This window comes from Pteropus alecto, unplaced genomic scaffold, assembly GCF_000325575.1.
Source record: "Pteropus alecto unplaced genomic scaffold, ASM32557v1 scaffold53, whole genome shotgun sequence".
Lineage (NCBI taxonomy): Eukaryota > Metazoa > Chordata > Mammalia > Chiroptera > Pteropodidae > Pteropus > Pteropus alecto.
In genome coordinates, this window is record NW_006434366.1 from 1,984,322 (window position 1) to 2,008,093 (window position 23,772).

A 23,772-nucleotide genomic window follows, 5' to 3' on the forward strand; every position below is an offset into this window, starting at 1 on the left:
TGTACCAGGAAGCATATGGCGGGCCCTGTAGACCTCTTTCTCTACCTCCGAAGGCATGCCAGGAGGGGCTGCCAGTGCCTGACACCACTTTGTCAAAGTGGATCTGGCGAGGCAGCTGGGCAAGCAGACAGAAGTCACCAGAGGGCTTCAAAGGAACCTCCCCCAGCCACTCACTCTTGACCAACTGTGAGGCGGACAGAGCAGCAGGGTTGAGGGTGCCTTGTCACGACTTCAGTCCACAAAGGGAAGAAAAATGAGACCTAACCCAAACCAAAAGTGATGTAATACGAGGCTTTAAGAAGTAAGTGTTTAGAATGATACCAGCGTGTTCTGCTGACACGTCTGCAAAGGAATCGCTGCCGTGAACGCTACTGAATACCTGCCGGGCCCTGGGCAGCGCTGAGCCTTTCCTTCCAGCTGGCCACGGCACACACCCGCAGTCTCCCTCCCACCAGTTCTCCTGTGCACCTTCTCTTCAGCTGCGCCTTTTCCTGTCTTGCCTGTTGTCGCTCTCCCCACTTAGGTTGCCCTCCCCCCTCCTCTCTGCCCAGCGAACCCAGGTGGACCTTCCAGGACGCCTTTCAGGCCTGGCTCTTTCCAAGCTCCCACTCGCCGCCTAGCGCCCGCCCTGGGTAAGGCGCCCTCCCTCCAGGCGTCCTGCAGCCCGTGCCCTGCTCCCCACTGCCACGTCCCAGCGCACTTCTTCCTTCTGTCCCTCTCTCTTCCCGACCGACCATCATCTCCCTTAGGACAGGGACTGAGTGCCGTGCCCCGTGCCTGCCACGGAGCTCCCAGGACGTGTTTGTGACACGAGTCGCCACGGACACCACGTGGAGGTGGGGCCGCGGCAAGGCCTGGAGTGTGCTCTTCTGTTCGTGACAGAACAAAGAATACGTGTGCCGTGGCCATGACTACGAGAGGCTGGAGGCCTTCCAGCAGAGGATGCTCAGCGAGTTCCCACAGGCCGTCGCCATGCAGCACCCCAACCAGCCCGACGACGCCATCCTGCAGTGCGAGGCCCAGTGTATCTTTCGACACTTGGTGGGGAAAGGAGGCCGGGGCCCAGGGAGGTGAGGCCCACCCAGTCAGCTGCGTCTCTGCCATGACATTGGCCTTGTAGGCTAGGTCGCCCAGAAGTCCTAAACCAAAGTATGTCCTCATCACTAAACCTGCCCTTAGCAGGGCACTTGTGCCTCACAGAGGAGGCCCTGGCATGCCCTCCGCCATGGGGTGGGGGCGAGTCAGCAGGCCTTCAGAAGGACCTTTATCCCTCAGGCTGGCCGCTACATGTCCCCACCCTGTCCTGTGACGGGCCTTCCTGGCAACCAGGAACAGTCACTGCGCAGGGTGATGTGGGGTCCCACCGGGACTTATCATGGGGACACCACCAGTTCTGCGCCCCGTAGCGCTCCCACGTGTCTTTGCCATTATCCCTGGTATTTGTCAGGAGGACTGAGGTTCCAGGATGTGGCAGGGGAGCGGGGGAGAAGAGGGACATGCCTGTGGTCTTAGTGGCACGTGGCTGTCTGTGTGCAAACACCGGCCTGTCCCCCATCCCCACACAGCTTCCTTGGAGACCACATGACCGTCGCGTGGCCGTGCAAGCTTGTTCCAGAGAGGGGAGGGCAAGTGGACTCCCGTGTGCTATTTTACCACAAAGACCCCAAAGAGTATTTTATTAAAAGTTGTTTTACAGTAAATACAGTTTACCTACAGTGGGCAGGCCCATGCCTTGGCCATTTTCTCCCTCCTGTCGGGGGGAGGCACCTGTATTCCCCTGACCCCTTTCCCCTTCTGAGTTAAAGGGGTACTGGGGACACTCAGCTATTGCCATCCCAGCTCAGCTGAGCGCTCAGGAGACGCCCAGGGAAGGGCTGCAGGCCGGGAGGTTTGGTCAGGCTGTGCCTGAGCCTGGTCCACCCCTGAGGTGCTGCTGCCGCCGCCCCGAGGGAATGGGGGCTCCGGTGCTCTCCTCTCCGTAGGAGGATGGCATGGGCCAGCCAGTCAGCTTCCGCTCTTTGGCAAGTCCGGATGCCCCTTCACTTCCCACCCAGATTTGCAGATCTATGCGGTGACACCCATTCCCGATTACGTGGATGTCCTGCAGATGGACCGGGTCCCGGATCGTGTCAAGAGCTTCTACCGGGTCAACAATGTGAGGAAGTTCCGGTACGACAGGCCTTTTCACAAAGGCCCCAAAGACAAAGAGAATGAATTCAAGGTGAACAAACCTAAGAAAGCTGGGGCAGTGCTCATCGCGAAGCCAGGGCAAGCCCCACTTTCTTGGGAACTCATCCCTGTCTCATCCTTCGAGCAGGCAGGGTGTGGCAGAAATTGCCTAATGGCCTGTACCTTCCTGTGCCCTCCCTGCAGAGCCTGTGGATCGAGCGTACCACGCTGACCCTGACCCACAGCTTGCCCGGCATCTCTCGGTGGTTCGAGGTGGAGAGGAGGGAACTGGTGAGCGATGTTTCAGCTGGGGCCGGTACTCACAGCCGCTCCCTCAGCCCTGGCTTTGGGGACCTTCCTCCAGGGACTGAAGGAAAAAAGAGTGCGCTCTGGCCACCTGCCCGGTCTGGGCTCCCGCCGCCAGTCCCGTGCTGGGGGCTCGTACACCTTCTCCCACTTAATCCTCACAGCACCCTCAGGCGGCTCGTATTTTCAGCCGCCCAGTTTACACACGAGGGAGCCGAGGTCAGGGAGCCAGAGTGCTCTGACGCGGAACCAGAGCTGCATGTCCCGGTTACAAGCCAGCGAGGAAGTCGGAAAGGGCCCCAGGGGTCAAGTCCGCGGGGACAAGAGCAGGGAAGCAGCATCACAGGTTTTAGGTCCCTGTGATGAGGGAGGGGGTCATCATTGTACCTGCAATGACACCATGCGCCGTGTGCCCCAGGTGGAGGTGAGTCCCCTGGAGAATGCCATCCAAGTGGTGGAGAATAAGAACCAGGAGCTGCGGGCCCTGATCGGCCAGTATCAGCACAAGCAGGCGCATGGCAACGTCAGCCTGCTCAGCATGTGCCTGAACGGCGTCATCGACGCGGCGGTCAACGGAGGCATCGCCCGCTACCAGGAGGTGAGCCCGCCCACAGGGCAGCCTGGCTGCGAGAGCGACCTCGGGCTGCTCTTCCTGCGGTTCCAGCCCACCCAGCTCGCCCTCCCCGGTCCTGCCACAGCCGCTGGAGGATACCCTGGGATGAGGCTTTAAGCTCCCCGCTCCCTAGTTCTGCGGCCCAGCTGTGCGTGCATGTGGGGGGGAGGGGGTCTGTCTTTTCATTCTTGACTCTGCCAGATGGGCAGTCTGTCCAATCATGGTGGGATGTTAGGTGGCCTCCAAGAGGAGCCCTGGAGCCCAGTCCTTCACAGGAAGTGAAAGGCGGGCTGGCTAAGACCCTCACCCCACCCCTGGCCACCAGCCCTGCCTGCCCCGCCCAGGCCATCCAGGCTCCACGAAGGACTGGGACTAGCATCCAGGCTTAGATGACTTGGCCACCATCAGCACTTCTTAGACACAAAAAACACACCTGTGATTGTAGGCGGCTCGTTGACTAGAGGTGCATTGGTGTGTGTACCTGTGAGGAGGCAGCCCAGCGGCCTTTCAGGTGGCTCCCTGGGCCCCATCTAAGTAATAGTCCCGGGAAGGGTCTTCCTGACCCGGCCTTCCCTTTCCCAGGCCTTCTTTGATAAGGATTACATCACCAAGCACCCCGGAGATGCCGAGAAGATCGCCCAGCTCAAGGAGCTCATGCAGGAGCAGGTATGTCTTGCTGGGCCTAGAAGCCAGGGGCCAGGAGGGAAAGGCCGTGCACCACAGGATGGCCACAGTTCTCAAGGGCTTCCCCCTAGCTGACAGAGTGGCCTGTCTGTCACCTAATAGGTCCATGTCCTTGGAGTCGGGCTGGCAGTTCATGAGAAGTTTGTGCACCCAGAAATGCGGCCTCTGCATAAGAAGCTGATCGATCAGTTCCAGATGATGCGGGCCAGTCTCTACCACGTAAGCTGGTCCCTCCCTGCCCCTGCCACAGGTGTAGTCGCCCCAGACCTGTGCAACAAGCGAACAGAGAGTGGGGGTGGGGTGACGGGAAAGCTGTCTCCACTGCAGACGTGGGTGTTCCATCAGGACCCCCTCTTTCACTCCCTTCCTAGGGAGGAGTTAGAGTCAAGGGCAGAGAGCATTTTCTCAGGGTACTGTGCGGTGAGGAGAGGTTCTCGTATGCGGAGGAGAAGAGCTGAGGTGTGGGGCCCACATGTAGAGACCTCTCTAGAGGTATTTTTCATCCCAAGAACCTAAAGAGGTAAGGCAAGGCCCAAGCCAGCCCGCTCTGCCCACCGCGCTCTCCCCCCACCATCTTCCTCCCCTCCACCCTCTCTCTTCCCTGTCTTCACCCTTCCCCTCTAGCTCCCTGCCTTCCCTCTCCCTCTCTTCCTTCAGCATGTCTCCACCCAGGCGCGCATCTGAGGGAGCCTCAGGGGAGTCAGGCAGGTTCTGGGGCTGGCTCAGGACCCAGAAGGTCCCCCTGACTGTGGCCTGGCTCTTGGGCCTTCATGGCAAGGTTTGGCCCGAGGGCTTATCCACACAAACAAACAAGCAGGCCCTGTGTTCCCAGACTAATTTAACTTCGGGGTCTTAAAGAGAATGTCTGCTGGCTGAGGATGGGGTTCAGGTGGTCTTAAACCCCTGTTCACAGACCCTCACCTCATTTTCAACCGCGGGGCTGACTCCAGACGTTGTCTAGAGAAGCCTTCCTGCTAAACAGGCTGCCAGATCTCCAAGCGCATGAGCCCGGGCACCTGCTGCCATCTTCCCATGACCCAGGACCGGGAGGCGGAAGTGGCAGGGAGGCAAGGGACATAGAGCTGGTCAGGGTTGGCCACGGCCATTGTGAATGACAAGTGCCCCTTCAGGGGCCATCACTGGCCACAGAGGCCCTGAGGAAGCTGGACCACTCGGGCTCGGTGGGCCCGACCTGTTGGGATCGATTTGCCTTGTACTTGAAGGCTGGACATTCTGGTCGTCTCCAGCCCTCAGTGCAGGTCTTGGCCTGTTCCTGCGCAAGGGTGGACAGCGTGGAATGTGAAAAGAGAAAAAAGTGTGTCTGTGGTCTGAGAAGTGGGCGCGCCTCCAGAGCAAAGGCCACAGAGCCCGGGATGCCTTTCCCTAACGACTCCCTCCTGGTACTTCACGGCAGAACGTGCGGAGAGTCTTTTATGTTTCCCCCTTAAAACGAGGTTGTCCGTTTAGTAAGAACTTGGGTTGCGTCACTCAGTCTGATGGGTGTTCTGTCACATCTCATTCACTCTGTCTTCTGCCAGCTTGGCGGGTTTTCTCCATCACGGAAGGTGACCCGGGCCGTCCAGAACCTGGCCACTGGGGGGTGGGGAGGGCAGGGTGGAGGGCATTCTCTGCCATGCAGGCTGTCATGTCACAAGCACAAAATGCTCGCCCACATTTATCGAGGTGTCTGGGGCGCACAGGGCGGTGTCCTCTCCAGCTGCAGAAGCACACTTCAGCCTTCAGCCTGCTGTGGAAGAAGCAGATAAAAAAGCTGCTGCCGCTTCTGGCCAACCTCAGAAATCCCCCCCGTGGACTTAGAGCCCCCACGCTGGGAAGGACTCGAGGACACCTGGACAGAGTCACAAATAGGGACACAGACCAATGTGCTGTCACCCAGGAGAGTTTGGGATCAAAAGTTTCTGCCAAGCTGTCTATATACTTAATAAGAATTTAATTATGCTAAAATAGGACTGTGCTGTTTTTCAATTACTTACATCAGGATTTTGTGTCCTATCTCCTCATAAACTGTGTCACAGACAACTTAACCCAGGTCACTAAGAGCTGGTCCATTTAGCAATCCAATAAAACCCAAGGCCAGTCCTTATGTAAGAGGCGCCCACTGGCTGACAGCTGATCATCAGCTCTCTCTCTCCTGCTCCGAGCCGCTGTTCTACTTATTCCGTAGAGAGGAAGCCTGGTGACACACTCGGATGAATTCACATCGTGAACTCAGACCAACTTCAGCCTATTCCAGATGTGTTCTCCGTGGGGTCAACCTCAGGCCTCCTGGCCTCTGGTCTGGGCTCCACTGTGGTTAGGAGAATATTTTAGTCGTGAAGGGGTCATTGCCCCAAAGAAGACAGCAGTTCCAGTACAACCCACAGGATGTGATTTTTTTAAATTTTATGTTTCTACCACCGGCCTATTCTTTCCTCTCAGATTTCACTTACTTTGCTGTTTATTCTCTGATGAAGGGACATTCATTTCTCAACAGGAGTTTCCGGGTTTGGACAAGCTAAGTCCTGCATGTTCAGGCACCAGCACCCCCCGGGGGAATGTCCTAGCATCCCACAGTCCCATGAGCCCTGAGAGCATCAAGATGACCCACCGGCACAGGTACGGCCTCAGGGCTGGGGAGGGTCCCCTCCACAGAGGTAAGTCTGAAGGGCAGAGGTCAGAGCAAGCAAGTGTGTGCTCACTCACACACCCTCTCACCCGTGTGCACCAGGACCCACGCTCTGCATCCAGCCATCCTGGGTGACAGAGGAGTGTACATGGTATTATGGGAGGAGGGGGCGTTTGGGGTAAATCTTAAAGGATGAGTAGAAGTTTGCTAGACATAAAAGAGTGGGGGTTAGGAAGGTGACAGAGCAAGATCCAGGCAAAGTGACACGTGCAGATGCCTCAAGGTGCGAACAAGCCAGTCTGGTCAGCACCGCAAGCAGAACCAAGTGTCTGAAGGGCAGGAATCCGGGAGGAGGGGTGTTGGGGGGCCAGGACCAGCTCCGAATGGGCCTCATTCATTCAGGCCTTTGGACTTGATCCCAGGAGGAATGAGGATCACAGTTGGTTTTTTGGAAGAGAACAGCACAGTGCTGGGGACATCGAGGTGTGGCTGTACCGAACCCAGGAGTTTTGGTCTGCCTGCGCTCTGCTGAAGATGCTCGAGGGCCTAGAACAGGAAGGCCAGGCCAGAGGGGAGCCCCTCGCTCGGCTTTCTTTTCCGGTGTGAGCAGCAAGTCAGCACAGAGCAGGCACTCAGCAAATGAGAAGGGGTGAACGGGCGAGGAGGGCTGCTGGCAGGCGTGGGGCCACAGGCGTGGAAGGAAGCCCAGAGGTGGTTCACAGCTGGCTGTTTTGGTAGCTTCCTCCTGCCGGGAAGACACCCCTGACCAAGGAGCAGGTCCCAGCAGAGGGTGGGCACCGGCTCAGGTTAACATCCATGGCAGGGGGACCTCGGATCCATGCCCCATTTCAGTGTCTCTTTCATTCCTCCTGCCTAAGAAAGGGCTGATGTCATCAGACTGAGTGGCCATAGCCAGCTCCAGGTAGAGGCCATGCCAGCCTGCCATTCGACCTGCCAGACCAGGGCCCTGAGCGGCAGGGGGCGTTCAGGACGTCTCCAGGCCCCAGGCGGAGATGAGTGTTAGCTGTGGAACCTCCGCTCCAGCCCTGACCCCTGCCTGTCTCCCACTCTCTCCCAGCCCCGTGAACTTGATGGGCACAGGCCGCCATTCGTCATCCTCTCTGTCCTCACATGCATCTAGCGAAGCGGGAAATGTGGTGATGCTGGGCGACAGCTCCATGGGCGAGGCCCCCGAGGACCTGTACCACCACATGCAGGTATCGGAGCTGTCCCAGGAGAGTGGGCCGGGATACTGTCCCTGGAGGACTCACCTCTCCGCTGGCTGGTCTGGTCTGAGGGTCGACGTCTCTGCCTAGTTCTCCAGCAACACTGCCTTCCCCTACCGCATCCAGGCCACAGCTCCCAGGCCATATTGCCCAAGAAGGAAACCCAGCTTCAGTGCTGGCCGCTCCCACAGATCCCGTGGGAAACACCCTCTGCCTCATTGCCCTCCTGCCTGGCATTTCTAGTGGTGAAGTCCTGCTCCCTCCATGGGCACCCCCACCAGAATCCAACAGCCCTGCTCCGTGGGTGGTGTGGGTGACCTTTAGTGCCGGCCATTATTAGCCTGGCCTCCATCAGGACCCAGAGTACAGCATCAGATGCCAGGTCTGGGCACCTCATGGCGTGAAGAAGCCAAGTCTAGGCCAGTCCTACAGCCCTGGCGATTCAGACCTCTCTCCTGCTGATTTCTCTCCCTTTGCAGCTCGCGTATCCCAACCCCAGGTACCAGGGCTCGGTCACGAATGTCTCTGTTCTGTCCTCGTCCCAGGCAAGCCCTTCTTCCTCCAGCCTGAGTTCCACTCACTCAGCACCATCCCAGATGATTACCTCTGCCCCTTCCAGTGCCCGAGGTAAGGATACAGGGCGCTGCTTGCAGAAGGGACAAGGAAGGGCCTCGTGGGCCCCACTTGTCCTCTCATGTGTGGCTCTGTCTTTGAAAGCGACCTTGTGACTTAGAGCGTGCTCACCTGTGCTCTCAGCGGCAAGGACTTGAAGGCCTCTGCCTCCAGACCTCTCTCAGGCTGGCGTCAGGCCCTGTTCTGAGTAGTGGTCACAGCTGTACTGACGCCAGGGTCGCCAATGGTCACCTCTCCACCTCAGCAAGAGGGCACAGCCTAGGAGAAGGCTCAGTTCTTTTCCATTGAAATGTTCGCGAGAATAAAGATCAAAGTTAAGGCAACAGTGGGTCTTTAGGTATCGAGCATCATGGCAAAGTATTAAAATTAAATTTGAAAGCTAAAATTAACCCTGGAAAATGTTATTCTAAACAGTATCAACAACCAAAAATACCTGTTCGGTTAGGAAAGGCTTAATCAGGAGAGGAGGCTCTGTAAAAAGCTATTTACTTGGCCAGATTTTGCTTACTTTCTAATTCAGTTGGCTAAACATTGTTCTCTGAGAGCCAGCGTCTTTTTCACATTCTGATCCCAGTTCCTGCAGTGAGGTTTGATTCTGTTCTTTCAGAGGGAAACATGTGCAGTGGGGTGGAAATTAGCCGTGGCACCTGAGCCCGAGCGCAGCCAGGGTTGGCCGTGCAGGATTGCCGCGGAAGCGGGTGCTCGGAGCTTGCCAGCTGGCCACTGGCGGCTGCTTCCAGGCTTCAGAGGGATGAGGTCTTTTTGTTCTGATTATTATGGAGACAAAGAGAAACAGCACCCGCTGGTGACATGAAGGGTCATTAAGAAAAAAACCTCAGAGGAGTGATGGAGGGAACAGGGTAAAGCGATAGAGAGGCGGGAGCCCACGGGAAGAGCCTCAGCAGGTGCGGGGTAAGGTTGCTCCGGCCCAGTCCAGACTCACTGGAGGCGGTCAGCCCGACCCCTCACTTCCGGTGGGGGAGACAGGGCCAGGGAGAGGGGCTTGAGGCCGTCTAGCCTGTTCATGGCCAAATGGAGTTTGGAGTACAGGTTCTCACACGCGCCAGCTGTCAGTGTGCTGCCCGTTCCACAGCGGTGGTTGCCTTCCCGGCATGGACCGTGGCCCTCGGGAAGGGTGCCGCATTCGGGAGCAGACCCTGCTAGGACTAGAGAAGACGATGCACCAGCCAGTGGGTGCTTGTTGGAAATTCGTCAACATGTGAAGGCTGTACACATAAAGAAGAAACAGGGATTTGTGTTTTAGAGATTCGTGTGACAAAAGATGGCTGTAGGAGCGAAAGGGAAGGGAACCCTGTGAGGTGAGCCACGAACGCGGCAGCGGAGGCAGCGTTCGCAGTGTCCTGGAGTAAACTCCTGAATAGGGCTGCGGAAACAAAGTTTGTGATGAATCGCATGGTTCTTTTCCCTAACCCGAACACAAGACGTACTCAGCCATGTATGAGTCTGGATCCGCGTATTCTTGCTGAAGACGCTCTCTAAACCATAACCATTGATAAAATCAGGCCACAAAAGATGGACGGTGTAGCGCGATTCCCCTCTGACATTGTTAGGACACTTCTAGGCTGTGCCCTGGAGAGAACAGAGACCCCGTCAGGGACCTTGCAGGCTGGCTGTCCCCACCTCTGTCCTTCCGCTAACCGCTTGCCGATCTGTTCACTCGTCACGCTTTTCCAAGGGCTTGGTGACGGATCTGCGTGGCTCTTGCGCCACCAGAGTTGAACAGAGAAGTTGTTTTCTCCCCGTTTAGAGGTAGTCCCTCCCCGATGCCTTGGCTAGCTATTGCTACATAATAAACCACCCCCAGACTTAGCAGCTTAAACCAACCATTCGTTATCATGGCCCACGGTCCGGTGGGGTGACAGGGGTCACCGAGCAGTTCACTGCAGTCTCTCATCAGCTGGCAGCCGGATGGCAGTTGGAGCTGGGGTCATCCAGAGGCTCGACTAGGCTGGACATCCAAGGTGGTTCTGTCACATGGTGCCAGTTGAGAGGCTGTCAGCCTGAGTCCTGCATACGGCCTTTCTGTGTAGCTCAGGCTCTCACAGCATGCTGATGATTTCCCCAAAGAAAGCATTCCAAGAGCCCCCAGCAGAAGCTACAAGGCTTCTTATTGCCCAGCCTGGAAGCCTCAGAATGTCCCTTTTGGCACATTCTGTTGTCAGCTAGTCACTAAGGCCAACCCAGGTACCAGGGTGGGGAATGAGACTCTGCTTTGTGTGAGAAGTGGCTTGTGCGTTTTGAGAGGCAAGGCATTCATAGTCACCGTCTCTAGAGACAAGCTATCACAATGGCCAAGTTCCACAATACCTTGTAGAGAAAGGCTGAGAGAGGCCGCTTCCCTTCCTGGAGTAGACATCAAGTACAGAAGTAAACAAAATGGTTAAATAGAATTGGGCCCAACGTAGAGGATGGTGATAAGGACAGGGCAATTAAGAAAGAGCAGGAAGTTATTTCTAGGCTGCCACATCTGTGTGCAGGCCCATCTGGAGAAAACCACAGGCCCGGCAGGTACCAGGCACAGTGACGGGCCCTGTGAGAGGACATAGAAGCCCGACCCAGCGTCACAGAGGAAGACTGCCGTAAATACGGTGGTAGACGCACTGGGGGAGCAGGGGGAAGGGCAGTCCCCTCGCTGGGGGTTTATGTCGGGGGCTATGGGTGAGAGGAAGGCTTTCATGAAGCAGGTGTTCTGGAGACTCCTTCACATTGGAGTCACTTCCCCCACTCCCCAGAGTGGCCGTGACACCAGTGGCCTTCCTCGCCATGCCCGCTGACGCTCTCTGCTGCGGTCCACGTTGCTTTGGAAACCTTCAGGCTAAACCGCCTGCAAGGCACAAACTCTTGCAAGTCAGCAGCTCCCCCTGGTGGTCAAGGACTGATCAGGACCTAGGAAACGTGGGAACTGTGCCTGGGCCTCCCTGAATAACCCAGCTGTGCTGGGGCTTAGCCTCCCTGGGGTTTACCAGACTGCAGCCCAAGCAGTTCTGATGTCCTGTGAAACAAAAGCCTTTGTGTCCATTTAAAAACAGTTTTAATGTTTTCTTGAAAAGCAGCCATCAGTTTCCTACCATGGGATTGGCTGCCCAGGCCAGAGGGCAACGGGAGGGAAGTGAGGTGGTGGAGCTGGGAAATTTAGTGGTAGCACAGAGCACCCCTCCGGATTAGCACCACAGGGACCTCTGCAACACAGACACACATCCTCAGTGGCACCCCGTGCCTGCAGACTGCTGCCCTGCCCCCTAGCCCCTCAGCGTGTATCAGGATGTTGAGTGCGCAAATCTGGGGCCGGCCTGGTGAACGAGGCTGTGAGCTCCGTGAGGTCAGGGCCCCCGGCCAGCCTGAAAAAGGCAGCATACGGCGTTCCAACTGCTGACCCGGTGAGCAGTGGGTAGTGGATGGGAGTCTGATGTGGCCGAGTCGGTGTAGAGATGCTGTGTGTCTTCTGTGCACACTGTGGCTGGCAGGGTTTGGGAACTTTCGTGCTGGAAAGGCACCACAGAAATCAGTGGGATTAGGCTCTCTTCTTCATTTTTCTCCACACAGCCATCTTCTTGAGATAGCCTCAGAGCACAAATTCTGTAACAAAACACTGAAATCAGTGAAAAATCACCAAATAGTAATAATTTAGGCCTAGCTTTTCCAAAAAGCATACTTCACTCATTCCTTTATCAATGATGGATACTTTTAAGACCAGATCTTAAAGCCAGCCCTGGAGTTCTCCAAATAGGATTGCTCAGACCCCCTTGGAAGAAGTCTCCAGAAATAACTACATTATAGGTTTTTATCATACCAGCTTCTTAAGGTATTTAAGCCTCATCTTCTTGGACTACATTGAGTACGAAAGGAATTTTCCAGAGACCGCTGGGGCATGCCCGCTACAGACCTTCTCAGGCACGGCCCTGCGGCGCCTCCACCGCACACGCGAAGGCCGGCCCTAGAGACCCTGGGTGTCAGGGACACAGAGCCGCCAGGGCTGCAGGTCAGCTCCCAGAGGGAGCCCTTCTATGGTCTCAGCGCTCCAGCTTCACCGAGAGCACCCGCAGAGAGGGCTTTCAACCACCTGGGGCGGCCAGAGGCTCCCAGTGGGCACTGGGGTCTCGGTAACCCCCCATGAGGGGTGCAGAAGACCCCGCTAGTTTCTGCGGACAGGCTGGTGTCTGGCACTCGTGGTACACAGTTGGAGGGCCTTCCAAACTATCCGTCCCCGAGGAAAGCCAGCACGTTATCCACTACCTCTGTGGGAGGTCCCCTTGAGGGCCGGGGTGGACAGGTTCCAGAGCCTACAGCTATGGCGTGCGTCAGTGGGGACTGGCCACACCACATTGGAAGTGGTCTGGCCTCCGTAACAGCCCCTTAGGCCAGAGGAGGTCACCGAGAAGGCCTCACGAGAGAAGAGCATAAACCGAGTTAACGTGAGAGCCTGGGTTAAAGCCCCACAACTCCCAGACTAGTCCCAGGACCCCGAGTTCCCCGAAGGGCAAGTCTCAGAGTAAGAGGCCCTGGAGAGCCACCTGGTGCAGGGCCCTGGGTGCCCACCCAGTCTGGCTCCAGGGCTGCAGGAGGATGGCCAGGAGGGCAGGGGCCAGACGCTGGGGGGAACCCCCGGGGAGAGGTGCTGGGGGCTGGCTGTGGAAAGCCAGTGGTGTCTGCAGAAGGTAAGTGTGTGGAGACACGGGGTGTCGAGTGAAGACCATGCCGCTGTGTTATCCTCATGTCTGTCTTTGTGCGATGGCTCCATTGAAAGCCGGCCTGTAACCATGTCGAAGCCCCCGAGAGGACCCGGCATCCAGGCCACACCCATCTCCCAAGACTGCTGGGTGCAGGGGCCTCTAGGCACCCAGCTCCAGACTTCCAACTCTCATTTGAGCATGGAGAGGGCGTCCTTCAGTGGGTCCACCTCGCCCCAGCATATCCGCCTCGGCTGGGATGCGAGGTGCAGCCCCCAGCACCATCTAACCATCAGACTCTGCTTCATTCTCTTGTGCTTGCTGCGTTCATCCTGGCCCAACTGCAAGGGGACACCTACCCTGGTTCCCTGGCCCCAAGGATGCTTGCCCACTGGGCGCTCCATTCGTGGCTTGTCATCTGTGCGTGATTGTTCTCACTTGGTTACAGGCTCTCCCTCTCTGCCAGATAAGTACCGCCATGCCCGGGAAATGATGTTGCTGCTGCCCACGCATCGGGACCGTCCGAGCAGTGCCATGTATCCAGCAGCCATCCTGGAGAATGGACAGGTAGTACATGCTGCCCACTGACTATCCCCTGCCGCCAGTATGTTGGCCTAGGCGCCCCTCACTGCACTTGCTAGGCTTTCCGCATTGCCCTCCATGCCTTCCTCGTTCTGCCGTAAGACCCTCAGAAGGCTACCGGGCTCCTGGGTGGGGACTGCAGTGAATCTGAGGACCAGCAACCCAGAGTGCGGCGAGGGTAGATGGTGGCAGGGTTGGAACCACCATTGCTGATGTGGCTGTCTGCCCTTCAGCCTCTTGAACTCATCCCTAAAGAGTCTGGCAGAGGAAATTGGTTCTTTCCTGTTCCGAAAAGGCAGCAGAGGAAGCAGAGGGCGGCCTTCTCCCTGTGCAGGTGAAGGGCATCCTCACTGGCCTCCTGTCCATCCAGCCGAAGCCCCTCACTACCTGCAAAGACTGCTCTGCACACCATTTACACAGCTCTCCAAATACCCTGCCGAAGGCTTTGGAGAGCGGCTACAGGGATGAACCCCTCCCCCTACCTAATCTTCCCTGTCCTTCCATCAGAGTTAGTGAAAGTCACCTCTAAGCAACTGTCGCCTGGTCCCAGAGTGCCAGGAGTTTCTCCGTGGTACCTCCCTGTACCTGATCAGCCCTGCCAGGTGGAGGGAGCAGGTCTACTTGGCAGCTGCCCACCAAAACAGTGGGCCCTGTCTGCGACTCTAGGCTTGAGCGCCGCCCTTCCCCACCCTCAGTGCCAACGTGGGCCTGTGGGGCTAAACTTGCCAGCACACGGGTGAAAGGGGTCCCTAAATCCTTTCTGCCAGTGTGTCTCCCTGGCAGGACACAAAGATGCAGTTAGGGTACCCTCAGGTGCCTGTGCCCTTTTCCTTGGCCACGCATGACACAGCCCGGAGCCTCACCAGACACCGGAGGGTGCTGCGTCGGGCGTTGCGTGTGGCAGCCCTCCTGCGGCCAGTCTGGCCTTCGCAGCGGAAGCCATGCCAGGGCTGATTTTGGATCGTCCTGGCTCCTGCGGCCCACAGCATCCCCACCCCCACCCCTGCCCCAGGTGTACCTGGTGATTTTCACCCTCTTCAACGTTTTTCTTTCCCTCAGCTGCCAAATTTCCAGCGAGCCCTGTTCCAGCAAGTGGTCGGAGCCTGCAAACCCTGCAGTGACCCCAATCTCTCTGTGGCTGAAAAAGGTATTGTTCCCCTTCCCAGGTGGCCTTCTCCCATGTGTGTCCTCATCCGACTGAGCATCTGACTCTTTGTCCCTGAGCACTGATTGGCCAAGGCCAAGCCACACCCCAGGCCTATCTCTGTCCAGGGTCCTGACCAAGTCCTGTGCTCACCGTTTCTCCCACGTCTGGCTTGGTGCTGGGGTTGGGATCATGTTGGTTTGTATCTCTCCCTCCCCAGAGCTCACCTCAGAGAGGCCCCTGCTGCCATCTGCCCTGAGCCTACCCTAATGGAAACTCAGGCTGCTGTGTGCTAATTGAGAGTAACCACTATAACCACTATCCTGGGCACCTCCAAATTTGGCAGGTCTTGTAGCCCCTTTGATCCCTCTCAGCATGGGCCCTCAGGGCCCGCTCCTCATTGCTCGGAATAGGCCTGAGGCCAAGCAAGCCCTGAGAAGAGTGGGAAAGGCAGGCGGTAGCAAAGTGAATTTCCCAGGGACAGTCCTCTCCAAGGGGAGCCCGGGTACCCTGAGGGAGGCCAGTCCCCCTGTAGCCACTCTGGCCAACAGCTGTGGAGTCCATCTTGCACATTGCCATCCCATCAACTATACCATGAGCCTGGGAAGTCCCTAGAACAGAGGCTGCTTAGATAGTGGACTTCTGTTCTGTGTTCTGCTCCAGCAGCTGATGGAAGAACCAGGCTCGGACCCATGTGACCCTGGCCTAGAGCCCCAGACGGGAAGGCCCGAGTTAGTTTTCACACAGAGGGGACTCTGCTGAGCCCGTCTGCCACACAGAACCTGGCCCCACGTCAGCCCATCTCTGTGGGTTCCCCTCCCCTCTCCTCTCCTCCATCTCTTGGAGGTTATGGCACACTCAGTCCCCAACAATATGACCCGCCATCCCATCAGAACACATCCCTTCAAAGACGTCATCTTTCGTCATTACATCTCATTAAATGCTGTCTGCTGTCCCCACTGTCATTGTTCCTCCCGCGCTCATCATGGAGGACATGCTTGTGTCCTCTCTAAGGACACCAGATATCGGATCCACAACCTCAGTGCCTGGTAGGTGCCAGCCCTGGGTGCCCAACCACAAAGGGCATGGAGATTCTGGCTGAAGATGCTGTCCTAGCCTCAAGGCTGCACATCCCCAAAATGTGTGGCTTACCTGGAGCCCTGCACCTGGACCCCAAATCAGAGTGCCCCTTTGGCCTCGAGGGCCAGAATCCACAGTGGCTTTTCTTCACTTGAGATGTGGAATAATCTCAGAACCAGCCAAGAGCACAGGTGGGCTCAGAGATCAAATGGCTGAGTGGCCAGACGGAGACCTTGCACCAGCCAGACGCAGAAGAGCTTCGGGCCTTGGACCAGGCTGTAGCAAGAGGCTGGACACACCTTCCCAAGGCATGGGGAGGAGAACAGGTCGTCACAGAAGAGGCTGAGCCCAGAGCAAGCGTGTCCACGCCGCAAGGCCAGCTCTCGCCTGGTGGGAACACAAGCCAGAGTAATTACTCCCTAAGTCCCTGCCTGGGCCCTCCAGGGCCGGAGCTGTACATGCTCGTCACCAGGATCCTGAATCCCGTGAGGACTCCACTGCTCACTTGCAGATAGCTTTCTTTGTGGGGCTATAGACTGTACACTGGGGACCTCAGGCCAGTGCTGGACTGCTGGTGACACAGAGAAAGAAACGGGGTCACTGTGGGGATTGCCCCTCTTCTAGGAGAAGTCACTCCATCTTAGATTTCCCACCAGCCCCAGGGCACTGGTCCGCTGGCATCACTGCTCACCCACGTCGGGGCAAGCTCATTGGTTTCTGGTCATGTGGAGCGGCTGAGGCGGTCAACCCTTGTAAGCCGCTGCAGCCTTGCCGGCTTTCTTCCCCCGTCGCCTTCCTGGCTGCGAGTTCCTTTGGGCCCCTGTGGGTGGACTTCGTGCGACCCCTCAATTCTTCTGATGCCTAGGTGTGCACGTGAGGTCTTGGGCTGTCAGAACCCTTTGGGGAAGCTGCCCAGACCCAGCTCTAGGCTGCTGCTTCTATGAAATTTGGTGGCTTTTTATGGAGACGAAAGTTTTCCTTTTGTGGAGAGGGAGCTTCAGTGCTGAGGACCAACTAGGAAGCTCGTGCCGCACCTCAGGGAGAGCCTGTGTGGGGACGGGCCTGTCCTGTTCTTGGGGTCACCCAGATCCTCTGAGAGGGCCTTCCGGTGGAATCCACCCGATGTTCATCAGATTCAGAAATCTGTCCTCCTTCCAGGCGTCATTTGAGTGCCTGCCCCACCCAGTCACTGCCATACCCTCCCTCCTGCCACCAGCCATCACCCATCCCAGGGACAGCAGTCCTCCTTAGGCCTGAGGCTGCTTGCATAGTGGGGTTCTAGGCTAGGTTCCCCTGCAAGCCCACACCATTTCCTGACCGACAAGGAAGAAGAGAATGGACATCACCTTGTCCCTGGACCACCTGGAGCCCAGCCCCTCTTGCCACATCCTCCTTGAAGGCTAAGCTCCAGCTCCTTCCCTCCCAGAGCTTCTCAGGACCCATTAGGCCCTGGCATCGCCCGCTTAGTACTGGAGCAGGAAGAACCTGAACCCCAGCCTCCTCAGGCTCGCTTTCACTGAGACTGCCTTTCACTAAGGGAGCCAGCGAGCAGGCCCCCTGGACTGTGAGCCTCCTCTCTGCTGCCAACAACCCAAAAGGGAGATGGCGCTTGGCTGCCTCCCTCAGAGAAAGGGCATGTTTCTTCTCCTCGGAGGTATTTGTTCTCCAGGAGGAGCTGGCCAACAGGATGTGCATGTCCCCTGCTGCTCCTCAGTGGTATCCTCGACCTGAGGTCCAGCCATTCCTCCTCTCCCTTCCCCTCCCCTCCCGCGAAGTCGCTCACCCCAGCTGTGGCTGAGGGGCTGGCATTCTGGCACTGGATTCCTCCCTTTGTCCAGGTCCCACTCAGCCCTACATCCATGGCATGTGGATGCCAGGAACAGGGCCTCTCCACATTCCCTAAAGCGCCCACGGGCTGCACAGCCCAACCTCCCCCCAGGAAGCGGCTGATCCAGGTGGACTCGGCCACTGGCCACGACTCCTGGGCTTCGCACACTTCCCTCCGGTAGGCACTGGGAATACCAGCCCCGGCCCAGAGAAGCGCCGTGCGGCCCACCCCCAGCCAATGGGCGCTGAAGGGACAGGAACGGCAAAGCGTGTACGCTACACAGGCCCTTTGTGGGGCCAATTTAGGGGACAGGTCCTGGCCACGCGGCAGCCTAGAAGGAGCAGTCTCTGCGCCCCATGCGTCTCGCTCCCTGCTTCCCCCGCCCCCCCACTCTGACTGTGAGCAGCTCTGGGGCCCGCGCTCTGTCCCCGCGGTCTTGTCAGCCTGTCCCACGCTCCTCTTCCCACTCTTCTGTTCTCTCTTCTCCTCCTAGCAAACCCTGGAGGCTGCAGGTGCTCGCTGCTCGCCGCACTTTCTCTCGGCTGGCCTCATCCTAAGTGCTCTTCAGACATCAGCTCGCTCTGCTGCCATCTTCTTAAGCGGCTTCAGTCCCTGGCCACTCCTTCCTAAGGGCCAGTGTCTCGCTTGGCCAATATGTTTTGTCCCAGGGCCAGCAGACCAATCCCACATGTGCCGGGTACATAGTGCACGCCTGGAGAAGCCCGGAGCTGTAGGATGGGCTTCTCCCAGAGGGCGGCTCAAGAAGTAGCTCCCTTCATGCCATGTTTCCACCTTCAGCGGCGCCAGCAGCCCCCAGCAGCTGGAGCCTGGATAGTGGAGCCCGCGAGGCCCAGCCCTTCCTGTCTGCCCACATGGGGCGCCCCCTGGCCTCCCCCCGCAGTGCCTCCCCGAAGCCTGCTGCATGGTAAGAAGACTGCCAGCGGGCCCCCCAGATAGTCCCCGGTCTTCGGCTCTGCGCAGGGGCGAGGGCAGCCGCCCCCCATGCCAAGAAGATGGGGCTCCCATCTCCAGGCTGTCTCGGCCGAGGAAAAACTCTCCCGTCAAGGGAAGGATCCCGCTGGGCTCTAGGGTCGCTGAGGTTCCTGAGGACGCAGGGAGCTCGGTGAGCCCTCCTCCAGGACAGCCGAAGACACCGGGACTGCCATCGCCCCCCAGCGGGCCAGAGACCTGCCACTGCCTGCAGCCTGCAGCCTGCCTCACGGGCTCTGACACACGACCTCCTGTGTAATGCGAGTGTCTTTTACTGCAGCAGCCCGTGTTCTGGAGAACATCAGTGAAAAGAGGTTTTTCTGTGGCCTCCAGTACTGAGGGGACCAGGATACTCTTCCCACATCTGCCCAGTTGGCCCAGCAGGACGGGCTGGTGTGCAGTCCAGAGCGGCCCCAGCTGAGGCTGTGGTTCTGTTCCCTTTGCAGGTCATTACTCCCTACACTTTGACGCCTTCCACCACCCCCTGGGTGACACGCCCCCGGCCCTCCCTGCCCGGACCCTGCGCAAGGTAAGGTACTGAAGCCCCAGCCCCAGGCTGTGGGACGAGCTGTCTCATCGAAGCTAGAGCCCTGCCCTGCCCGCTGGCCGGACAGCCCAGCCTGAAGGAAGCCACGCGCTGGCTCGGGACACAGATGCCAGTGTGTAAGAGTGGGGGTTGGGGGGACAGGGGGTCCTGGACACAGCTTCACGCTCCCAGAATGCAAGGGCAACAAGCAGAGGGGGCTGGGGCTCTGCGGACACCACGAGACGGCAGCACGCCACAGCTCGGGAAGTGAAGAACCGGTCCCGTGGGAGATCACAGAACAGTTGAAGCTGGAGTCCAGTCAGAGCAAGAAGCCCCAGGCGCCAAAGCAAAGTGGGAAAGACTGACTCTGCCACAGATTTTAGCCACAGGAAGTACTCTTCTGATCCGTGGCCAACTAAGTTTCTTTCTGGCCTCCCCAGCTGGCCTGCCGACCCAGCCCCTCTGTCATACCCCAGACCACAGCCAGCAGCCTGGCACCTTGCTTCAGGGGACACAAGCCAGCAACCAGGCAGGGCCATGTTTTAGCCCATGAATGCGGGTGATTCTGGGGCCCTATGGGCTTGGAGGAAGAGGGAGCCGGGGCGGGGGCACTGCTGCTGAGAAATCAAAACACGCTGTCGCCAAGGGTTCCGGTAAAGTGCACTAAGAAGTCTTCTGGTCCCATCCCACGGCCACCATCCACCTGCCCAGGGAGGGGACTCTAACTTGTCCACGCTTTCTTTTGCAGTCTCCTCTCCACCCTATCCCAGCCTCCCCCACCAGCCCCCAGTCGGGCCTGGATGGCAGCAACTCTACGCTGTCCGGCAGTGCCAGCAGCGGCGTGTCCTCCTTGAGTGAGAGTAACTTTGGGCACTCCTCAGAGGCCCCGCCTCGAACCGACACCATGGACTCCATGCCAAGCCAGGCCTGGAACGCTGACGGAGACCTCGAGGCCCCCTACCTCCCTGTCCACTACAGCCTCTCCGAGTCCGCTGTCCTGGACTCCATCAAGGTCCAGCCCTGCCGAAGCCACTCAGCCCCAGGATGTGTCATCCCTCAGGACCCCATGGACCCACCTGCGCTGCCACCCAAGCCCTACCACCCCCGCCTGCCGGCCCTGGAGCATGAGGAGGCTGTGCTGCTGCGCGAAGAGGCCGACAGGCCCCGGGGCTTGCACCGCAAGGCCTCACTGCCTCCTGGGAGCGCCAAGGAAGAACAGGCCCGCACGTCCTGGGAGCACGGCCGAGGGGAGCAGTGAGGGGCAGGGAGGTGGCGGGACACCGTCCTCAGTGAGCAGCTGGCCCATCCATTGCAGGTCTGAAAAGCAGGTCGCCCCCAGGGAGCCAGAGAGGCCTGGCACTCAGGAGAGAACACCCAAGTCTGCGTTCTACTGCCGTGAACTTGTGTGCTGCCACGCAGAGGCCGCAGCAGCATGAGGGTTGTGGCTTCTCTTCATTTCATGTGTTCCCATTTCTATGTGTTTTCCTTTCCTTTGTGCAGTAGATGCTGTTTTCCTCCTGCAGTTCCAGACCACGTGGAGCTAGATGGAGATATTGCACAGACAGAACCGCTTCGCAGCTTTGCAGGGTCTAGGGTAGGAGCCCGGGCCCTCCCTCCAGGGTAGAGATGCACAGAAGAATGGAAATTGCACTCGGGACCTCTTTTCTTGCTGTGTGGACAGAAGAGCTCATGGTTGTATTCAGGGATTGTGTGGACCACGTGGACTACATGTCACAGGCGAACAAGGGGGCCGTGAGCCGTTTTTGCACAAATGCCTGCCCACCTGCCCACTCTTTCGTCCAGGAATATGCAACTGACGGGCTGGCTGGGCCCACCTGCCCGCTCAGGCATGTGACCTGGCCTGACTGCATGCCCGGGCGCACTGCCAGGCTTCCACCGGCCGGTCCTGCCTCCAGCTGTCTCGGATTCTTCCCTCCATCGCTTCCACGTCTGACCATTCGTTCCTTCCCACTCGGTACACCTCATGCCCTACCGGAGCCCCCTCAGCGAAGGGATCTGCAGAGGTTACAGCCCATCCTCGGGCTCGAGTGGGCATGTGGAGCCAGAGGGACAACCCTCGCCACCTTCCTTCCCAAGGCCCAGGCGGCCACGTGTTGACAGATGAGCTGGTCAAGCGAGGCAGAGGTGTGGCAGGGGCCGGAAATCCTGACGTTTCTGAAGTGGCCAGAAAGCGCCACCCAGCGCCCGAATCAGGGATTTTCAGCACTACCTCTGAGCAGTGGGGTTGGCTGCCCAGCCAGGCTTCCAGTCCCTGAGGACTCACGGTCAGGTTCAGCGAGCTCCTGGGTAAGCAGGGCGGGAAGCAACTTCTTCCAGAGGAGAACCACGCAGGCTGAATTATCCTCTACCAAGTGGCCAGGCGCAGGGCCCCTGCCCCAGGCCGTGGGGACCACCACTCAGGGTTCAGAGCGGATGGGAGGGCAGTTTCTCCAGCCGCCCCGGTCTGTTGGGCAGAGCGCAGTGGAGACTTTGTAGGAATCTTCCAGGTCAGGGCACTGATTTTCCTCTTGGTTTCTTATTGAGGGGACAGGGTGGGGAGGTGATAGTATTTTACCAGGGTGTTTCTAGGTTATTCCACAGACTTCTTTTGCTTGAGTTCACAACTTCGATGGTCACAAGGCTGCCTTCTCCCTGTTGAGCAGGTGTGTTGTCCCTGTTTGCTGGCCTGTCTGACCTCCACGGTCGGGCCCTGGGCCTGAGCTCCCCACCCCTTCCCCAGAGCCCTTCTTTCCAAACAGACGAGGCCATCGTCAGGGTGTTTCGCTCTTGTAAATAAACACCAGCTGTTTAACAGGAATGACAGCAAGTAACCTGTGAGGAAAGATGGAGGGCCACATTACCTTCGGGGCATCTGTGGGTATTTAGTGCCAGTGTGGATCATTCCTGATACTGTAAGGATGACTACAGGCAAAGCGGGTCAATCATGGCAGCCCCGACCTCGGGGGCGCAGGCCTGGACCACTGGTGTTCACAAGTGTTAGAGGGTTGGGGGCTAGCTGTAGATTTGATTCTTAGGTAGGAAGGCATCTTTAGATTTGGGGGCCCTTCTGAACCTCAATCCCTGGACAAGGCAGTCATCACATAAGAACATCTACCTTCACCTGGTGGTACGGAAGGGTAAGGAGAGCAGTATGGGTTCTTCTGGCCTTTCTGTAGGCAAGGAGGGCCAGGTTGTGTTTTCGCTCTCCATTTCCCTAACTAGACGAAAAGAACAGATTCCAAATTCCTTTTGTTGGAGAATCAGCCAGTCTGAGAGGAAGCAGGAGGCCAGAGATGAGAATCCTCTGAAAGAGATTGTGAAATACTGATTTTCATTCTTTCAAGCTTACTTGTAAATATCTATTTGAATGCTGTGTATTTGTACAGGAATTTGAGCAAAAAATGTATAGAGTGTGATGTCCAATTGGTATTCAGCCCTATAAATGTGTTTTTAACCTCTGGCATTCTGTGCTTATTTAAAATAAGAAAACTTCTAACCATTTCTTTTGTGTATTTATGTTTAAAAAAAAAAAAAAGTGGTTCAAAAATGATCTTACCTGTACCAGAAAGCAAAGTTAAAAGAAAAAAATTTGTACTAGTATCCCAAGAGGTATTTTACTGTATATATTGTGGTAGCATGTTCTAAATCCAACAAGTATGTGACTTTTAGATGTAAATATCTGCCACTTGATTTCCCCCTTCCCCACTCCCTTGATTGCTGTGATGTGAATTAAAGACGAATACCTGATACTGACCCACTGAATTCACTGAATGGGAGCAGCACAAGTTCCCCTCTCCGCCCCTTGTCGCTGGGCTCCAAGCCCTTTTACCCCAGAGAAATCTCCTTTCTGCACTGAGCACAGAGCCAACCTTTCCCACTTCCTGCCTCCACGGACAGATAACCAAGCTTTGCACTTGAAAAGAGGGCAGCCAAAGAGAAAAGCTCCAATGCTTGTCCTCTCATCGCCGGCACACTACTCAGGAGGGCCCCCCGGCAGCCAGGTGACTGAGGGCTCAGCTGGGACGCAGGAAGCGGCGGGCCAGCCACCTCAGTCAGGCTTCTGGAGCTTGTGAGGACATGGGGAACTCCTCTAGGACTGGAAACAAACCTCCTAGGACCCCTCCCGACCCAATGCCAGGCGGCATGCTTCTCATCGCTAGCCACGGCACCCCGCCCTGGGGCCCCGGGCGCTTCCGAGGTCTAGGATGGCACCCGGAGGCGAACCCTTCCTAGGGCAGATCCTCCAGCCGAGTTGTCAACTTGTGCAAGCGGGCTCGGGTCGCCCGGGGTTCAAGCAGTGGGCGCCGGGCTGTGGGTCACTCTGGTCACGGGTAGCAAGTCTCGCAGACGCCGGAGCCTCTGCAGACACTCCGCAAAGGCTGGTTTCCCGGCCAACGTGACGGTGTAAAAAAAAGAAAAAGAAAAGAAAAGAAAGAAACCTCGAAACCTTGCCGGCAGCCGGCCGCCCTCCCTGCCTGCCCTGCTGAGTCGCGGCTGACCACGGAGTCCCTGACCGCCACTAACGGTAGCCCTGGGTCGGGGGGGGTGGTCCGCGGGTTGTCTTGGGCGGGCGTTGGGTCCAGAACAGGAGTAGTCGGGACAGCTCAGCACCCGCGGGACCCAGCTTCGGCCGCAGCCGCTGCCCTAACCCAAGATGGCGGCCGGGCCGCTTCCGCC

At 57.7% G+C, this 23,772-nt stretch overlaps 2 protein-coding genes across 2 annotated transcripts in view; both read left to right on the forward strand.

Moving 5' to 3' along the window:
- Positions 1 to 20,715, forward strand: part of DOCK3 (dedicator of cytokinesis 3) — a 259,284-nt gene extending 238,569 nt beyond the window's left edge. The window contains exons 40-52 of the mRNA XM_025044832.1: positions 883 to 1,024; positions 2,055 to 2,221; positions 2,374 to 2,460; positions 2,894 to 3,073; positions 3,671 to 3,754; positions 3,875 to 3,991; positions 6,267 to 6,388; positions 7,477 to 7,615; positions 8,104 to 8,251; positions 13,394 to 13,512; positions 14,587 to 14,674; positions 19,016 to 19,098; positions 19,844 to 20,715. Of these exons, the coding sequence (XP_024900600.1) occupies positions 883 to 1,024; positions 2,055 to 2,221; positions 2,374 to 2,460; positions 2,894 to 3,073; positions 3,671 to 3,754; positions 3,875 to 3,991; positions 6,267 to 6,388; positions 7,477 to 7,615; positions 8,104 to 8,251; positions 13,394 to 13,512; positions 14,587 to 14,674; positions 19,016 to 19,098; positions 19,844 to 20,353 (1,986 nt within the window). The 3' untranslated portion in view covers positions 20,354 to 20,715. The remainder of the gene's footprint in view (positions 1 to 882; positions 1,025 to 2,054; positions 2,222 to 2,373; positions 2,461 to 2,893; positions 3,074 to 3,670; positions 3,755 to 3,874; positions 3,992 to 6,266; positions 6,389 to 7,476; positions 7,616 to 8,103; positions 8,252 to 13,393; positions 13,513 to 14,586; positions 14,675 to 19,015; positions 19,099 to 19,843) is intronic.
- Positions 20,716 to 20,784: 69 nt separating this feature from the next.
- Positions 20,785 to 23,772, forward strand: part of MANF (mesencephalic astrocyte derived neurotrophic factor) — a 6,750-nt gene continuing 3,762 nt past the window's right edge. Inside the window, exon 1 of the mRNA XM_006909144.3 lies at positions 20,785 to 20,847. Within this exon, the coding sequence (XP_006909206.2) occupies positions 20,785 to 20,847 (63 nt within the window). The remainder of the gene's footprint in view (positions 20,848 to 23,772) is intronic.